This window comes from Wolffia australiana, chromosome 15 (genome assembly GCF_029677425.1).
Source record: "Wolffia australiana isolate 7733 chromosome 15, ASM2967742v1".
Lineage (NCBI taxonomy): Eukaryota > Viridiplantae > Streptophyta > Magnoliopsida > Alismatales > Araceae > Wolffia > Wolffia australiana.
This window is the reverse complement of record NC_135849.1, coordinates 1774028-1794435: the sequence shown is the minus strand read 5'-3', so window position 1 is coordinate 1794435 and position 20408 is coordinate 1774028. Positions and strand designations below refer to the sequence as shown.

Sequence of the window (20408 nt, the reverse complement as noted above, 5' to 3'; positions counted from 1 at the left end):
TTTCTATCTTTCTATTGCTCTCTATCAAAGTCTTGCTTCACCTTTCGTGCGCTCTCCCTCTTTCCTTCTTCCCTCTCTCTCTCTCTATATCTAAAACTCTCTCCCTCTGCCTCTCTCTCTCTATACGTAAATCTATCTTGCTCCCTGTTTCGCCATTCTCTTTATCTCTCGCTCGTTTGCTCTTTCCCTCCTTCGTTTCCTTTCATCGCTTTTTTTTTCGCTCTCCTCCTCTCTATCGATCATTCTCTATGTGGCTCTTTTTCTCTCTCTCTTGCTATATCACACACTCCTTCACTCGTTTTTTCTCTTCCCATCGATTTCTATCTCCCTTACATCCTCTCTCTCTTTCGTTCTCTCTTTCCCAAATTTGTTGTATCTTTAGAATGGACTTGGAATTACAGAACTCAAGGGCATATTTTCCGAACTCAATGACTCACCACTACGAGTAGGGTTTCAATAAGTTTTGATACGGACTTCCGGCAACTGGACAACCGCACCAAATACTTACAGGGGAAAATTATATCCCCCAATCCCGGAGACTGCATTCATTTTGCACACTATATTATCAACTGGCTGTAAACTAAAATTTGCCTCGGAAAGAGAATATGCGCAGCACAGATGAGCTTAGACTTCCCTAGAGCATTGGCGATGTCGCTTGATTGGTGCGTGATTCTTTTCCGCAGATAAGAGTTTTCTATACAATAATTGAGTCAGGATCGCATCTGGAAGAGAAATTTGGGAGCGATGTCAACGATTAATTTAAGACCAACTCTCCATGTGATTCCTGGCTAATTCACAGGACCCGTGCAGAGCCTCGGTTTTGCTTCCAAAAAGTTTAACAAACCCGAGTAGTAAAGTCTAAAATTTTGGCTCTGATTTCTGCAATGGCGAGTTATAAAAACGGTATACTGGATAAGAAAGTCATACATAGTAACAGAGCTAAAAGAGATCTCGGAGGCTTCGAAACATTGAAAAGAAAGGAGCATTACAAGGGCGGAAGGTGCGATGGGTTATTACGATGAGGCTGTTTCCCCGAAAGCGTGGCTCTTCCTGCAGCCAGGGCTGCCTCATGTAATCCATTGCACAATCTCTTTTCAAGACCCTATCGACGTTCCTGCGTTGAAAGCATCCCTCTCTTCTGGCTTCATCAAGAACTGCCCTCGCCTGCGGTCCCTCGTCGTAAGTGGTCGAGTTATAGCGTTTACGAGTGCGCTAAAAGCTATTGTCGATGTCAAGAATCTTCATTCTCTATCACTTGCCCACATCCCTCATCTCAGGCATAGGATTTTGTTAATGAAATCTTTCCCTAGATTCAATAATATGTTGTCTGTTTCTTTATTTGCCCAATTCTCGACATTATAGATCAAAATCAACTGATATTCGGAATCCCTGTAAAAAAAATCGATGCTCAGAAAAGCTTGTTTCCATAAGAAAACCGTCTCTTCATCTACGGGACTAAGGGTAAAACGGGCCTCAGATGCACAGCGAAGACTGCATTGGAAGTTAGAATTTTCATCGTGTTTACACTCGAGTCGTCTTCCGAATTAGTCTATGGATAAATATATTTTGAGTTTGTTCCATCTATATTTTCCTATAGTGTATATATTTCCATCTACGATTAAATCATTACTACTGCATGTTTCGTAGTCTATATTAGTCCTATTTCTTGGATTTGCTATTCCGCAAATTATTCTACGGGCCTGTCTTATTCTGATCCCAGACATCTTCTCAGGCGACCGATGACAAAGGTCAAGGGCAATGGATGGAGCTTCCGAGTTTTGATATCGATAAACATGTAATCATCATGTCTGAAGAGGAAGAAGATGATTTGGGGGAGAGAAGCAATGAAAAAAAAAGACACGACGAAGAGGAGAATGACGCGTATATAGATCGGTTTGTTAACTCGTTGCTTTTAACGTCGACGATGAGGACGGATATTCCTTTATGGGATGTGCACATAATGCCTCGACGACGTCGCTGTTTTGTCCTTCGCCTACACCATGCGCTTGGGGACTTTCTTTCTCTGATAGCGCCCTTATTCGCTAGCTTTGATTCAAAGAACTCAACCTCTACCATGCTTAACGGCGTAACAAAACAGCAGAGACTAACTATGGGGAAGATCTCTTTCGTGACAAAACTTGTGGAAGGTGCGAGACGGTCTTGGAGGTCCATGATGATGGTATGGAACACTATTCCATATGTTGCGGTGGCTTCTCTTCTTTCCATGCGGTTGAAGGAGGATAAAACGATCATGCGAGGTCAAACACGGGCTGTTGGTATGCCTCGGACGCTGACATCCCTCACTCTGTCACTTGAGGATATGAAAATTGTTAAGAATAAGGTCAACGCGGTAAGAAGGTCGAAAGAGCTGAAGATTTAACATAAAGGTTGTGGTTCTCATTCGTTGTGTCTTTGTCTTGGCCCAGACAATCAATGATGTTTTTTTAGGCATCACGGCATGTGGACTACGCAAATATTTCAACTTGATCTCCGAAGGTATAATCCTCCAACGAGTTTTCAAATAGCTGCATAAACATTATTTTATTTGTTTAACACCTCTCAGCTTCAGCTTTCTTTGTTATTTCTAGAGTCTTCAAATCTAGGTTGTTTGACAGCATTGAACGTGGTGAGCCTAAGGAAAGAAGGATTAGAGGTAATCTTTTGTGCACTAATGTCAAAATCAACCACCACCTAACTTGAGTAATAAACTGCTTTCTATACTTGTGTGTGTAAAAAAAATATTTTACAAATAACAAATGTGATCACCAAGAATGCAGTGTTAAAACTATGAAAAGTAACATTATGATTCAACTTTTTGTTATGTGGATTTGTCTCCTAGGTTTTCTTATTGAAAGTAACAACTGTTTTCTTGTCGGTTTCAGGATCTAATAGAACTAATAGTTGAAGACAAAGCAATCAAATGGGGAAATAATATTGGACACTTCTTGTTAGGGTTTGATCTGAGAGAAGAATATGTAAACCCTTTAACTTATGTACAGAAGGCGAAAGAAATGCTTGATACAAAGAAGATGTCTTATGAAGCCCAGGCATCGCATGACAGTAGTGAATTGATGATATCCATGTTTGGTTCACGGGTACATACTACCTTTTTATGAGCTCACAGCTTGCCCAGTGATTTTTTTTGTTTGCTGACAGACAACTACACCATTTTTGTGTCCTAAATTATATTATTCTGTTAATGAAATTCCTCTGCACAATATACAGGTATATGTGGATTTAGCGTGCAGTATGCTCAGTGGCATAACCTTTATGTTTTCCAATGTCAAGGGACCCCCCAATGTGATGGGCTTGGGGAAGAATAACATCACGGAGGTTGGATTCACAACAAATGGTCTGCCCGTGGTATTTCTTCATGTCTCAATAGACTTATCTATTTCTTTCTAGCAGGGAGGATACATATCTTACGTTACCTATGCCTTGCAGCCAATTGATGTTCGCATGATATCATACAATGGGAAAGCATTTCTGAAGATCTTGACTGCCACCAAACTCATTCACGACCCTAAGCTGCTATGCATGTGCATCAAGGATGCGCTGAAAGTCATGATGATCTATTGAACATCGATAGCATGCATTTAACAGCATCCATTTAATACATATTGCATTGTATTTGAATAGAAGTGATTATATGTGCATCTTATCATAGTAAATAGAAACCAATTTGTACATATTTTATACTGCTGAATACCCAGTCTTTATTGGATTTATTGAGTGTGGAAACATGATAAAAAGGCCAGAAATGGCTTTGGTAGTATTTTCAAGCTAAAATCTGCAATGTCATTAACATTTTTTATATTTTTACTTGTTTAGGAAAGATAGGTTGTTTTCTCCTATTTTAAAAAGAAGTAACAGAGATAATGAAAGTGATAGAGAAACATATGGCATGGAAACAAAATAATAGTTCCAAAAAAACAGAAGGGTTTTTCATAAAAATTTCCAAAGAGATAAAATTCCTTGGATTGCTCAATATTGAAACTTTGCTATCTAAGATCCAGTCCGTTTATTGAACTCAAAATTTTAGATCCTCTTTTAATCTGTATGGATTGATTGAGCAGATGTGTCCTTAATGTATAGAAAATTCAGGAAAAACATGAAGGTACAATTGAATTGTGTCACCCCTCTACCCTTGGTACAAATTCCTAATTTTCCCCCTTTTAATTTGTGGATTCTCCACCACTCTTTGCATTATGGGGGCAAGCACTACTTGAGTCAGAACTATCCATGTATTGCATTTTATTTTTAGTTTGTTTCTTCATTTAATCTTGGTGTGTGTACTTTGAAATCGCCCTTCCTAGGACAAAAGCTACTTAAAATATCTTGATTTACTAAAGAGCTTAAAAATTGATCTATTTTTTTTTACCAGACATAAAAATACCACCAAAAACTTCACATGTTATCTATCCATTACCTTCTTCTTCATCCCTGCATTCTTTACCAATCCTTATTGGCTCTTGCCATCTATTTCCCTCATCGTCTCATTTCACTTCTCATTATGGATATTCTTTCAAGCATCAGGTTAGATGGAATCAGGACCTATATTATCATCATATTTTTAGCTATCTGTCCAGCGTCCGTCATTCTCAATTATTTTCCTTTATGATGTCATAAATCCTACCGTTATTTGTAACGAAATTTGTATAGAGATCATCTTAATAAGTATGCAATATCTGATCTTGCATGAATATGATATCCAGCCGTGATTCAATCTATGAAAAATTCATTCTAAATAGCCTGAACTACATCTTAAAACTATGCCGCCAAGTCTATGACCCCTCTACTCATCATGTACATCTGAAAAACTAGAGTTCATTTGAAATATTATTTTATAGGTTGATTTCAAATATCTATAGTAATTACCCTAGTTAATTAACGTAAAAATCAGCATATCAAAGAACATTAATATTACTTTACATGATATCATATTATAAATAAACTAACTTCTCACATGCGTCAACTAATCAACTATATTATAAACTTGTTTCAAGTCAACATCTCGTTAGTCAAGTTGAACCAATCAAACAGTATGCATGTCGATATGGTCGAATTGCTGCATCTATAACCATCTCTATTCAAGATCAAAATTCAAAATTTATCCTAACAGGTAAAAAATTGAGAATCCATCATTATATGCTTAAAGAGATCAAACTGGTTGACTAAGTCGCACTGAAACATACATTATATGAGTGACAACGATCAAGGTAGATAGAGGAACAAAGGGATGGGACGAGACGGGCAAATAGATTATTAGCAACACCAATAGCAATAGATACACATCTCCAGTTGATGAAGTCAAATTAAAGGTTGTTATCGCTATGTTTTTTATTTAACTTGCCGAAATCAAATCAGAGTGCGTAATAATAAAAAGTCACACATATATGTATAGTAGGACTAAGCTTGTCTCTGTAGGTTCTGAGCTTTAGAGATGAATTTAGTACTTCAGTAAGGGTAATAGAAAATTTAGTACTTAACTAAGAGTCATTAAGGCTCTAGTAGTAACTTGATTAATGACATTGATAACAATAATATTATGATTACATATGATAATAAGTAATTTTAAGTAATGATAGAGTATAGAAGTGAATGGTGGGGAATTAAACATAACATATATAGGTATTGAGTTTTTTACTGAAATTGATATAGTAAAATACTATGAATATGATCATGAAATTTATTTATAATACTATGAAAAAGGGATGAACTAAGACTTGTAGTGGAATAATTATATAAGTTTCATAAGTTATATAGAACAATAAAATACTAGTTTCAGTAGAAGGTAAGCAGGTTATTTTTTTAATAAATGATAGGTCATGTGTAACATAGGAGATTCTATTATGGTAAGGAAATGATAACATAATGTAGATAGTCTTGATAAGATATATAAATTAATATTCATATTGTGATTAATTAACAATCGTTTATTGCCATAGGATTGATAAGTCCAAATTTGGGAGTTTTATATCGGTGTTTCAATTTAGATTAGCCACCTGTATTAATGAAAGTTTCAACTTATATACCCAATTGTTAATGCATAGTAACTAAAGGGGTCGATACGAAAGGAGTCAGAAACTTTATTCATAATTTTTCTAAAGCTTCGAAGGGAATTAAATGAGTTTAAAAGTGTAGTTTCATGGATTGTTTGAAAAGTTTGGTTATTTATATATTTGTATATTGGATTAATTCACGATGGTTTTTTGCCATAGGATTGATTAGTCCATATTTAGGGGTTTATTCCACTGTTTCAATTCAGACTTAGCCAACAATATTAATGAAAATTTCAACTTAAATACTCTATTGTTACTATAGAGCAATTAAGGTGTTGATACACAGCGAGACAGAAATTTTATTTCACAATTTTTCTCAAGCTTGGAAATGAAATGAATGTGTTTAAAAGTAGGAAATGTAATATCTTGGATTTTTGAAATTTTTGGTAAATTTATATAATTTTCTAGTATTTAAATTCAAGCAGAAGGAAGGAAAATCAATAAACATTTATATACTATTTTTTCTCATTTTAATTACAATTAGGGATAGAAAATATACACTTGTAGATATTTCAAAAAGTGCATTCACAACAAAACACTAGAAATAATAATTATGATAATAAGATATCTTTATTGATTCGTGATATTAATATTTTGAACTTTTTCTAATTTTGTGTAATTTTTAAAAGCAGAAAATGCTTCATTTGCCCTAACCCGGTTCAGCTCAGTCTAGGCTGGCCCAACCAGATTCTTGACTTTGCTAGAATTTGGCTCAGTGTTAAAAAGAGGGGTGGGTCCTCTAACAACTGAGCATGTCGCTGCCCACCTACAGACTGGTGGGCAGAAGGCCACGCGTAACGTATGCCTGCTACACTTGCAGCATAGACAATAGTAGCGGATTGGAAAGCCAATGTTTGAAGGGGTAAACAATGGGATTTTTGGAAAGAGAGAGAGAGAGAAAAGGAATGGGGTAGGAGAAGTTTGGAATAGAGTTTGATCATGAGAATGGCTGAGTTTTTCTTATGGAATTTTGGGGGAACAAACTATAGTTGTTGATAAAGTTTTGGAGAGAGAAATAGACAGTTCTACAAAGATATATAAGGGAAAGCAAGTATGTAGAGTGAGAAAATGAAAGAATGAAGGGGGAAATTTATAGAGAATGGTGCGAGAATTGAGATCTAGGCTCCTTTAACCGTATTGCAAGTATCTTGAGCCCTTGATGCTTCCTCTCAGGTCTGGATCCTTGTATTTTTGCTGTATCACACATTTTTCAATGCAACTGACTGTTGTGATTGAATCATAATTTCTACAAACTTAGATTAATCAGGTTAAGCAACCTAGAGGATGAATAATGCCTTGTCTTCTGGCCAGCCACTTGCTAGAGCACACCCAGGATGAGGAAAAAGAGAGGGAAAAATAGTATTCTTACATAGGGGCATTAGTGAAAGACCCCTTTGTAATTTTCTATTCTATTTCATTGACATTTTTCCTCTTTTTCCCCATAGATGGAGAGGTTTTCCATATCAATTGTAGCTTCCCTCTTTTATGAAGTTTATGATAGCCGAATGGACTTGTCAGGTCATGTGCCATCTTCCTATGATTGTTCTTTTGAAGGCCCAAAAGACCATTTAACCAGTTCAAACCAATTTGTTGAATCAATAAGCTCCTAGTGATTCTCTAGCAATTAACAGTTGCCTTTTCTCATTCCCACAGTTTCTGCGCTACTGGAACTATAAATTATTTGTTAGTTATAAAACCTATTGACTTCAAATCAGTGAATGAGTGAAATATATATATATATATATATATATATATATATAATGTGCAGAAACTGAAATTTATAGCTGATACATAATAAAATCTATTTATTGGGGTAATAACATGATAAAATCAAGGTTCATTAGACCAACATCATCAAAAATGTATGAAAAAGGCTGTTCATTTATGAGGCTATCAAGGATACAATTGTATGGGGCTGCATATTTTAAAATAACTTTCCCACATTTTTTACTGAAGTAGTTGAGGAAGGCTAAGCTAAATCCATCGGCACATGGAAGCTTTTCAACAGAATGCCTCAAAGAGGCCGCGTTATGAATGTAGGAATAAATTTGAGTTTAAACTGTCTTGGATCTCAGTATATGCATTTCAATGTGTTGGTCAACTTATTATCGAATGGATAAAGTGTAGAAAGGCATGGGAGGCGCTCTGGTTTACCTCAACATTGATGTGCAACTCAGCTCATCTTCCTCTATGTTGGCAAATTCACTGGTAATTTGGATTCCATCCACCATGTTTCTTAGCTAGCCTAGTGTCAGTGGAGCTGTAACATGCTCCAATTTGGCTGTACGAGCCCAAAATGGATCCCCCACTGCTACTGTGTGTATGAACTGGAAGATCTAAAATCTGAGGATCGTAGAGCCTTTTATAAGGACCAAGGCAGACCTCCCATGGTGAGGGATCTATTGGGCTGCCATTGGGAGCCTTTATGGGCCATTGAATAGGCTACAATTCCCTCATCTTGATGAGCTCCGCTGTTCGACAATAGAGTTGACGACCCGTGGCAGAGATGCAGGGATCTTTCCTGTTTCAGCCATTCTTCCACGTGCTTTGCTTAATGGTAGGTCCAGTGTCCTTGTAAATTGTCCCAGTCTCTAAGAAGCATGAAAAGAAAAATAAAAAAAATCAATAAGAATAAAAATACATCACGACCCTATCATACTTAAGAAAATTGAATGATCAATCATATATCGAACCCTCTATCATGTATCAAATAGGCTTGTTATGGCATAGGCTTCGAGTTGAGTCGCCTCGTTATGCTGTGATCCATCTTGCCATTCTAGTTGTCATAAGATCTGGGACCATTAGGTCGTGATCCATCTTGTCGCTTGTTGCCCAGGCCCAGTGCAGAGCTGAAGTAAACAGTTAAATATGATGCCATATCAGAAAATATTAAGAGTGTAGCTATATAAATCCCATTAAAATATGATTTATTATATAAAGTGGCATCTACCTCGCACGCATGCGGGGGCGCTCTTTGTTGAGACTCTATAGGCTCCCTTTAATGAATGTTTTGGGCTTTTCTTTGTATGCGTGTGCATTTTCTGGGCACTACTGCTTGAACGTTGGTCCTTCCCATATGCAGTGGGCTTGAGTGGTACACGCTGACCTACCTACGGCGGGGATGTGCCTTGGCTGCTGGAACCATGATTTTCATCTGTCTATAGATATATAGATAAATATTAATTTATTGTTATTCTTATATTCCTCTTCAATTATTTCACACTAGCTCTTCAAAAAGGTTAAATGACGACTAGAGAGAAATTAACCCCTTAAATTTATGATTTTAAAACCCATTTTCAATGAAATTGTTTACTGGTAAAATTATGTAAAACATATACTGAAATTGTGTTTTAACCAAATGCTATAGCTACTGATTGGTTTCCCTACACATTTATGTTTTTTCTTATAAATAAGTTTCGTTTTTTGACAACAGCAACACCTTAAAAACAATATGAATGTTTTTCATTCGTTCATCATTATATGCAAGCATCTTTATTGCACTTTCATAGCATCTTAGGGTCCTGAATGAGTTTGGTGGTTGTCAAGAGCTTCAAAAAGGCTTTCCCATTTAATCAAACTAGGTGAAGATCGATCAGATACGACACATCATTAACAAATGATATATATCCTCCCATATGAACACGAAAAACATAAAACTATTAAAAGACAAAGACATACCATAGGTAGACCATTTATCCTGAATCCAACCTTTGTGATTTACTTTTCCCCGAGCTCATTGAATGGTTAGGATCAATCACACTGGAGAGGACAAGGCTTGTGCTGCTGAGTATATTGCCATTTAAAATGGCATAAACTTGTTAAGAGAAAAAAAACAAAATGGCTGAGCATTCAGGTACGTTATGAAACAAAATGGAATGATTGTGTAAGAAAATAAACAAATTAGAAAGCATGTTTTCGGATGATAAAATGTAGAATTTTCCCATGGACAAAAGATAGACATCGTCATTTCACTGATTTCTTGAGATGTAGAGGATTTGAAGGACATAATTTTTTTTAAATATTGTTGTTAGCCTTCCACATCTATTTGAAAGGGTTATCATCTTCTTCTTTTAGATCCATTCCATGCAGGAAGAGCCCGCTAGTATTTCCCCATTAGATTTCTTTCTCGTTTTGTTGAATTTCCAATAGATCTTGAAAGTCACAAGCTACAGTCAACTACTCCAATTGATAGTACCTAAGAGACAAATCTGGTGCAGGTGAAACCCTAAGTGTATTGATTATGTTGAGTAACTTCTGGCAATATTAGTGCTATCAATTTCTAGATGGTTCACAAACATGTAATTTGAACAACCAATATACTTTTTAGCATAGTGGAGATTAGAGCTCACAAACCATTGGACAGAAGGGACATAAAAACATTATTGCTCCTACTTGTAAACTCGCGCCTCAGCTCTGAGATGAGAATAGAACTGGTTCACTTTGTTTCTATACAAAATTCAACAATTTATTTTATGTTTTATGATTAAAATCAGAACTGATTATCATTTAGAATCATCACTTTTCTTGAAGAATGTTGGATAACCGCTCCGTCTCTTCTTTGCTCCACTCCGACTTGTAAACTTTGTGCCTTTGTGAAGAAAATTTTACCTAAATATCTTCCTTCATAAGCTCATTGGGTTTAGTACAGTGAATTTTTGTGGATTTGATGGGGGACCATCTAGCTTCAAAGACCCCGTCTCAACCACTACATCGAGCGAGGGTTGACGTGTGAGTCCCGGCCTTCAAAGTACTCAGCCTCGTCAATGGGCCACATAAGTTTGATGTTATCTCCTTATATTTTCCCTGTTCAGTAGGTCTTGTATGTTCGCCATGTATGTGTTTAAGTTTGTTTGTTTGCATGTGTTTGGGCCATTGTACGGACCTACATGTTTGTGTATGTGTGAGCCCATGTTTGGGCCTCTTAGTGAGTACATTTCCTATTAAGGGACCGTAGGATACTTTAAGTGGGCCTTCTCCCCTTTATTTCTAAGGGGGAAGGCCCATATTTATCAATATTAGAATGAGGCGCCCATAGAAAGAGAAAAAGAAGAAATTGGAGAAAATGTGATTTTTGGGGTTAGTTTCCTTTTAGTTTTAAGTTTTTATTTGGTTTTTTGTGTTTTCCCAAAAATTACAAAAATGCGTAGTGACCTCAAAAACCTTAGTTTTCCTTGGTAGAAACTACCCTTGCTGCCTCATTCGCTTGAACTATGGCTGGCGTAGCCGATCAGTATCCTGCCCGCGACCGCTTGAGCTTCCACCGTGATCGCCCGCTCAGCCCCATAGCCATCGACGCCGCCTAGCCGCCGATGCTTCTTTTGCAGCCACCCACAACCACCCTCGCCTCTCCTATGGCCGCCCACCGGCCTCCCAAGGCATCTTGCGGCCACAACTGCGAGCGCCCAGGCCGTAGTCATGGCCGCCTGAACCGTCTCTGTGACCACCCGCCCCTATGCTACCACGTCGTGCCACTCCTACGCCATAGTGCCCTGCCACCGCTACACCGTCGATCTTTGCTGCCATCACCCTATCGCCACGGCATCGCCGCGCACTGCCACTGTCTTGCTGCCAGAGCACAAAACTACTATCGCACCCAATCGCGTCGTTGCACCGCCATGTTGTCGTGCCCTGTCGTCGTAGTTTGCTGACCTGGCCACCACACCCTACCTCCGCTGTGCCTGCCACCACACAATGTTTCCGCGCCTGCCATCATGTTGGCTGTCGTGTTTGCCACCATACCTCCCCCTTCCCCGTGCCCACCACTACCCCCTTACTGCCTGCTGATGTCGCTCGTTTGTGCCCGTTGCTGCCGCGCGTTAGCACCCGCCACCGCTGCTTGTCATCGCCTATGCTGCCTATAATCAATGCCCGAGTCACCACTCGTCTACCCCCAAAGTTGGTCATCATCACCTGGCCACACGCCCTATCGCTCGTCAGCTCTGTTATTGTGATATAGACGTGAGGCCCATAATGAATTTGGTACGCTCACACTTCTTCCCTTTTACACGTTCAGTTATTTCTTTTGGTACCTCCGAGAATGTCTTTACCACTAAGGTAGGTTAGTGATATATAGGGATATGTCAGTGGGAATAGGTTTCTATTTGTACAACCTTTGTTGACGCGTCGAAGGGTGCACACACGAGCAGTAAGAGCCATACTCGCACCATTGGTCCTCTACCCATCGTCCAGGTCATCAGGAGCCCAATGGCATTACCAAGTCATGCTTACTGTGGCCTAGTTGTCGTTGGAGTCTGTTGACGCCGGCTTTATACTTCTTAGTGGGTTCATATTTGCATTATCATTTGCACTACCTCAGCATTATTCATCTCCGCTACTTGGCTTCACTGCCCCTCCCCGCTCCCTGTGGTGAAACACGAGCCATTCGATCCTGGCATATGTCGTGTTATATCAGGATCTGAAGACCCTATCAATGAAGAACTTTGCTGCTATGTTGACGTGGTCTAGAAATGAAAGATTTACATCCTGTAGTTTGGAATATCAAATGAAGGTTCCACCTTCAGAGATCCAATTGAAATATTCCATAGTCTAGAAAAATATCATTAGTTGTATGCGCCAAGAGAAAGATACGAGTAATGAGAACTAAAATGTTAAAATTCTGTATTTACTCAGCACTTAGGATTTTCTCACTGCGTTTAGGTGACAAGGAGAACACGATGATAAGTTTAATAAATATTTAATATTGTATAGAGTTTCCATAAAAAGAACATTCATGAATATGTCAAAGCATTGACATTTACTTACCTACTGAGTATAGGTAGCTTCTTGTAAAAAGTTAAAGTAAACATTAGCGGCAAAAATTATATCTGGGATACTAGCTTGATTTAATATATTATATAATACAATATTTTGGGAAACTTTTGACTTTCAATGACTCACAAAATGGATTGCTTAGAAAAATACATGATTTGGAAAGTTTCATTAAATAAAATTATAATAATATTTCTTTGGCATGGGACTCATTAACTTTCAGCAAAGTTGAAGGGATAAGTATTCCATAGAATACCAAATGACATAAATCAGGTCTCTCTATCAAAATATGAGTCTCCAAAGTCCATTACCCAACATTTAGGCTTAGATGACTATCAGTCTCTCAAGAGATATCCCATTAAATCAAAGATGAAAGCCTTTATAGAATTTGAAGCAAATAGTCGCGAAAAATAGTGACATTTTTTTGAAATCAAATATACTTTCACTTCTTAAAAAATTACAAAAAATGTATCTACATAGGTCAACATCCAAAAGAAGTACATGTGTCCAATCTAGAGTCCAAAATGTTATCCTTGAAAATATACGTACTTAGGTCATTTTTTGAAGTCAAATATACTTTCACTACTTACAAAATTAGAAAAAATATATCTACTTAGGTCAACATCCACAAGAAGTACATCTGTCCAATCTAGAGTCCAAAAATGTATCCTTGAAACAGGTTTAAACCTTGTAAAGTGTCTCTTTTTTTGCTTTCAAAGAGTTCTAGCTTGCTGGCAATGATTGTCCGACCTCTATTGGTGAAACGATCTGCTATTTTTACCAAAATAAGTGGAAGCAAGCAAAAAATACAAATCCTGAATGATCCATCTAACAGTGTCACATCAGAAAAGTTTCGTGAAATAAAAGAGAACGAGTTCAATCAGAAAATAAGAACAAAAAAAATCTGAGTCACGTAGTGTGACATTAGTGGCCAAAATTGCACTAATATGTTTACTCTCTTTGGCCACCCAGTGACTTTTATTACTTGCACCATGGAAATCAGAGTCAGAGTTTTATAACATGCATTCCGGAAATCAGGTCCGGACTTTCACAACATGGGCTGAGATAACAAGTTCACGGGACGCTCTGCACAGGTCTCCCGAATCACCAATAATTTTGTGGGGACTTGGTTTTAAATGAATCCTTCGCATCCCTGCTGGATTTTTCTTCAAGAAATAACTTTGGCTGACAATTATATATATAAAACCCTTCTAGAACAAAATAAATCATTCAATAATCAAACATTTTGTCTCCACGGTCAATGCCCCACGGAATAGTTGACAATACTTAACTGATTTCACAAGGATATATTCTTTTTCCGAGGCATAGTTTCGTGGACGACCAGTTTATAATATAACATGGGAGGTTTTTTTAGACCCACGTCCAAACCGGGGAACTAGATGAAAGGCAGAAGAAGCTATAAATGTAGTCTACAAATTTGGTGGATTTTATTCTCCGCTGTGTCTCATTTAGGCTACAAAATTGCATTCTATACCGGTTTCTATTGTATCAAAATCTACATCGAAACTGTTGGGGTTTGTCAGCCCCCCCATTATGAGAATGTGGAGGGGGGGGTTGACTAGTCAAGCCTCAATATGGGAGGGGAATATGAAAAGGCTGAACCCTCCCTCTTTTCTCTTTGTGGGGAATATGAAAAGGCTTGGTTTGGGGAATATGAAAAGGCTCAAGGCTCTTCATATTCCAGACCTTTCATATTCCCTGAACATGTAACTGGCCCTCTATATATAGAGGGCAAACCTGTTCTCAATGAATATGCATATGAGTCTTCTGTTCATTCTTCTTGTCTCTTCCTCTCTTCTCCTCTCTCTCTCCCTTGGTTTGTCTTCATCACTCCTTGGTGGTCACTCCCTTGGCTTGGGAGTTGAAGGAGTTGCTCTGCTGCACCACATGAGAAGCCAGTGCCCTGCACTGAGAGCCTTGGATGTTGACGTCACGCCGGTGACGTAAATAGGTTCTTGTTATCTGTCTCTATACGCCGACACATTGATCTCGTCCGAGTTGAGTCCGCATTTCTACTGTAGCGTCATGGGTCATTGTTTTCTTCAACGAATTTCAACAGAAACCCATCCATTTCTCATTACTTTGTTTTAGATTCCTTCAATTTTTTAATAAGATATTTTTTCTTAACCATTCGTGGACAAATTGTAATATTTTTAACTCTCTTTGACGTCAGAATTTTGATTCCATTTTCCTTCTCTACCAGGATAAAAAATCACCTATCGATTTAGCCTTTTGTATTAATTTTCTCTATGATTCCCAACTCTGCATTTATTTTTAAATCATTCTTCCTTTATTTTTAGTTGATCGTAAAAATATAATTATAGTGTCTTCATATACTGCAAAACTTTCAATCTCAAAATAAATAAAAAAATACTATGATATCCATTCATGAGTAAGAGCAGGCATTTTGAACAGGGCAGTGGTCAGATTGTTCTTTCGTGTTCATAGTTGACCCTTCCTCATTCGCGCCGCTCGCCCCCTTTCCAAGTTTCTTTACGTTTTCCAATTCATTATGGATAATCCCATACACTAGTTGAGGGATAAAACTTTTATTGTCTCCTCTCTCTGCTACGATCGGATAGAACAAATGATTTTGTTTGGGAATGGAAACTTCCACCAACATCCCTAAGTGACATGTTTTCTATCATGTGCATTCAATGTTCTCCACAGCATTTTAGTAATTTATCGTTCATCTTTTTCCTTATGCAGGAAATATACTTACATTTTCTTATGCAGGAAATGTGACTCATACGTATCACAAGCCCGGGCAGAGCAAAATGGAGGCTCTGCACCGGGCTTGTGATATGTATGAGTCACGTTAAGATTTGGTTTTAAATTTATCCCTGACATCCCAACCAGCTTTTTCCAGAAGCGATCCTAACTAACTATATCATATACACCACTCTTACCCACCAAAAGGAATCTCGAAACCACCAAAATTTTTGTGCCCACCATCAATGTGCCTCGGAATACTAAACTCATCTCTGATGCATATATTTTCTTTTCCGACACATAGTTTAGTATATAGCCCGTTTATAATTTATTATACGGCTATGATGCAGTCTTCATGTTTGGTGGATATCATTTACCATTTGTAATTATTTGGAGGCAGGGAATCATATTTGGTACAGTTGTCCATTGGCCGAAAATCCGTATAAAAGATCATTCAAACCCTATCTGAATGGTCTTTTTCGAATTCTTGGTTGACTGCTATTGATTCTCTTAGACTATAGACATTTCATTTCATTTCCCATCCCAATCTGGATAAAAAAATCACCTATCTATGTCTACTTTCTCGGTGGTTCTCAAATCTGCATTAGTTTAAAACCATTCTAAATAAAATTTGAATCTTAAATAATCATTTAAGTATTAATTATCAAATTATAAAAAAAATTTAATATGAAAAATTTGATCTGAAATAAACATCCTTTGTTTTTCTTTCGCAAGGCGAAGGGTGACTTACCTTTTTTCGCTTAGGCACCATTGGGTCACGGTGATACTGTATCAGAAGTGAAACGTGGGATACTCGATGTATGGTCAGTTGGGGTGGGAGCTGCAACCGGTAGGCACCGGGTCTGATCTTCTCCAGGAGAGGGAAAGGTCCATCATAACGGGGAATGAGGCCCTTGTGTTGATATCCTTTTTACGTGGACTTATGATGTGCTGGGAATATCCACTAAAGCACTTCGTAGCTTACCTTAAAGGTGACATATCGTCAATGGACATCGGCGCCCTGTTTCATGCGTAGATAGGACATCTTCACATTGTCTTCTACCAAATCTAGGAGCTTGATGTGATCTGTAGCGTTGCGATTGGCGGTGGGAGACTCTGGCTAGTGCCTAGTTAATAAGGCAAAAATAAGGGCGAATTTTCCAATTAAAATTCCTTATCGTTGTTAATTTTAGGTTATACAATAAAAATTATTAAACTTTATAGTGACAAGAACGGGTATCATCCAAGGGAAGCTAATAAGGCGATTCAATTACTGATCTACTTAAATAATTTAGCCCTAATTAGGATTAATTTCATCATGAATGAAGATCAAAGCATACTAGTTAGTTAAATAATTTAGAAAGGAGGGTAGAAGACATAGGAAACATAGAAGAATTAGAGATCTCTAAATTGCTTCTTTGATCCAATAAAAAAGATCAAACGAGTCAAGTTGAGGGGTTAAGAAGCATATTTAACGTTAAATTGATTTTAAGGGACTTGGGAATCTAAGTTAACTTACTAATGTTTCCTAACTTATATATTCTTACATGGAAATTAATATTCTTTAAAAATATTTTTAGTTCTTAATTTTCAGGTGGAATGGTTAGACCAATCAATATCACTCCTCTTCATCTTCACCATGGCTTGTACATGCCGCGAAAGCCAAGTGATTTAGAATTTCAGACTTAGATTTGGAAAAACATCCGAGAACTTCACAAACACATAAATTACACAAAAACTCAAATACATATACAATGAATTAAAAAAGTCAAACTCAGATGATCAATCTGGTTCTCGTCATTGTCTTGCAGTTATGAAATAGCCCCTTCCAGAATGACCTCGTCAACTCGAATTTCTGCTTAGGTTTAATGGTAAAAATTATCATTTTACCCTAAATGAGTAATTAATTTGTATCCATCAATGTGGGTTTGATCTGAATGATTGAATCATACAGATAGAAAGATAAGGTCGAGACGAGCAGACCAGCAAAATTTGAGCTCAATCTGACTTCATGATTAGAAGTTATTAATAAATGAATGTTGGCCAATCATAGCCATTTGATGAATATTCGTTTATTTAATTAATTTTTTTCATTGCACGCAATCATGTGTCATCTTCTGATTGGCTAGTGAATTGTAAAGTCCTTTTGGTGCCTCCTCTCTCACTAAGCCACGTACCCTTGTCCTGAAATTAAGAGAGAGAAAAGATAACAGAACATTTTAAAACGCACTTGCATGTGCGTTAATACAAGCACCACCCAATGAAAAGCTGCCACGTCACCTCCCGCGCATGCGTTTTGTATGCACAGCATGGGTGGTGCACTAACCGTCCAAAAGAGATATTTCTCCCGACATATCCAATCCGTCAGATTCTTTTCAAATAGACGAGATCATGGCACTTGTCCCTGCGAAATCAATCGCTTAAAGTTTTGCACAAAAGCCCCTGCTTTTATTCACGTGCGCAAATGGACGCCGCCCAAAAATATTTGATTATACGCCCCTCTGATTCTCTCTCCACTATATTTCCCTAAAAAGACATCAAAAAATGCAGATTAGCTATAAAAGCCACTGAAAATATTTTTATTGGATTTTTACTCCTACAACTCACGATCGAGAGCTGTTTTAAGGGCATATTTGCAACCAAAATTTAAAAATAATCCCTCCAAATTTAGAAATTACTTTAAACTCCTATTTTCCTTGTTACAATATCCTTTTTATATTTACAAATTAATTTGTTCCTTGAATAAATTCCCAAACGATTCAATAACATTCCAGACAAATCTAGAAAACTTAGTAATTCATCCCACCATTAATTAACATTTAAATCTATTTTTAAACCTGGTAGTTTCATTTAAATAGAGTTATTCCAAGCTTAAATAAATTCCATAAAATTCATAAATTAAAAGAAAATTTGGGTAAAAATCAAAATTCACTTAGAATATTAATAACATTGTAAAGTTATGATAACATCCTTATTTTAAACTCATTAAATGGATAAAATTGTGTTCATTACTTGAATAAAGCACACAATTTAGTGTGTTATCAGATGCAACCTATAAGGTTTGAGCCAATTATGAGTCCAGTTTCAGTGTTGATCCTGATGTTGTCAACACACCAGCATCATCACTAAAAAACAAAGTAATTCTTGTTCTGCCAACACTTTCTTGCAGCATAAACCAAGGTCTATTTTTCCCTTAGTGTATCTTAACATCCTATTCAATGCTATCAGGTGTTCATCCATGTGTCTCTTTATTTTCATACTTCAAAACAGAACATAATAATTGAAGTCAGGCATGGTATGACTTAAATAGCTTCGGCTGGCAATTAGACTCCCAAACATTTTGAGTCAACGGGAGGGGATCTGCCTTTTATCATTAGTTTCTGTTTAGCCCCAAGGAGTGTCTGGAGTGGGTTCTGATTCATTGTTCCATTCCACTGCAAGATCTTCACAACATTAGCGCTCTGATTACATTTGACCTGCCTCTCCAATTGAATCGCTTATCTGCCCTTTTAACAAGTATTTCGAAAATCACTCATCTCAAACGTGTTAATCATCCCTTTCTTGAATGGTTGGAAGTGATAGGCCTCAGGCCCTATCACCATCAGACCATCAACATACACTTCCATAAATGAATTTATCTTCACTATAATCTTCGTGTACACTATGTGCTCTTGGATGTTTCTAGTAAAACCAAGAAAATAATAAAAACAATCCAGCTTGGTATACTGGCATCAAGGGGCATCTTTTATGGCATAAAATGCCTTGCTCTGAATTAAAAACGTATATTGAGTAGCCTGGTATATGAACCCCATTTGTTCCATAGCATGAACCTCTTCGCTATTTCGCTATCCATAAAGTTTAGTTGACGACAAGATGATGTGAGGGTTGCCCTGTTTCAACTACTAGGGCCACCATGTCTGGAATGGTATCAAGTTCTTAAAGTCAACTCACTAAGTCTCCACATAATGGGCCTTTGCAACCAGTCTGGCCTTATGTCTCGCTAACTCTCCGTGGAGATATATTTTGATATGGAAAATTAATTTTAGGCCTACACAGTTTTCAGCCTTTAGGTGGATTCCCGAACACCCCTGTCTAATTATTTGCAGCGAATTCCATTTTTCTGTCATCCTAAGTGTTTAAACCTCCTCCTTCAAAGCCTCTTGGTGACTATATCCCCCCTTCTCTCTCTCCGAGTGAAGTAGGCAAATTAGGGTGCTATTTTAATGTAACTATAAAAAATGAATATGTCCATATTGAATCATATTTTTAATTATATATACCCAATCAAGCATGAATGATTGGAATGAGGTCATCAGTATAGGCATTGGCTTTTAAAGATAGATCTGATCTTTGAGTTACAATTTTTAAAATGATGTGTAATACAAAGAACACGAGAAACTGGTTAGAGAGTAGAAAAAATGAGGGATAGAGAGCTAAAAAGAATAAGATAAAGATATTTAAAATGACATGTAGTAAGATACATTAGTAGAGTCAGGTATGCATTAAGATGATTTATAATGATGGGTACTACTAAATAAAGTTATGACATTTTGAGGCGTGAAGTGATTTTTACTGTCGTGGACTAGAAAGGGAATAGTAGTTGCGACATCTTCTCCATGTATCCATTCCTGCACATTGCAACTGACAAGCACACATCAGCATTTGGTCAATCATGTGATCTCCCCTGCAAGTCTGGTTCCAGTCCCTCGTCAGATACATGCAGCCACACTACATACTCATGTATGCATCATGCTGTACTCCAGGATTGGATGTCTTTTCAGCAGTCTCTAGCCACGGTCACAAACGTTTAATAAACACATAATGCTTACTCCCCCTAGGTGTTGC

General features: G+C 37.4%; 1 protein-coding gene across 1 annotated transcript; it reads left to right on the top strand.

Moving 5' to 3' along the window:
* Positions 1–897: 897 nt before the first annotated feature.
* On the top strand, positions 898–3696 carry LOC144713087 (wax ester synthase/diacylglycerol acyltransferase 3-like). Its single transcript, XM_078587575.1, has 7 exons — positions 898–1179; positions 1733–2350; positions 2427–2496; positions 2589–2653; positions 2883–3095; positions 3226–3363; positions 3445–3696. The coding sequence occupies exons 1-7, from the start codon at positions 1006–1008 to the stop codon at positions 3577–3579; spliced, it is 1413 nt and encodes a 470-aa protein (XP_078443701.1). The 5' UTR covers positions 898–1005; the 3' UTR covers positions 3580–3696.
* Positions 3697–20408: the final 16712 nt, after the last annotated feature.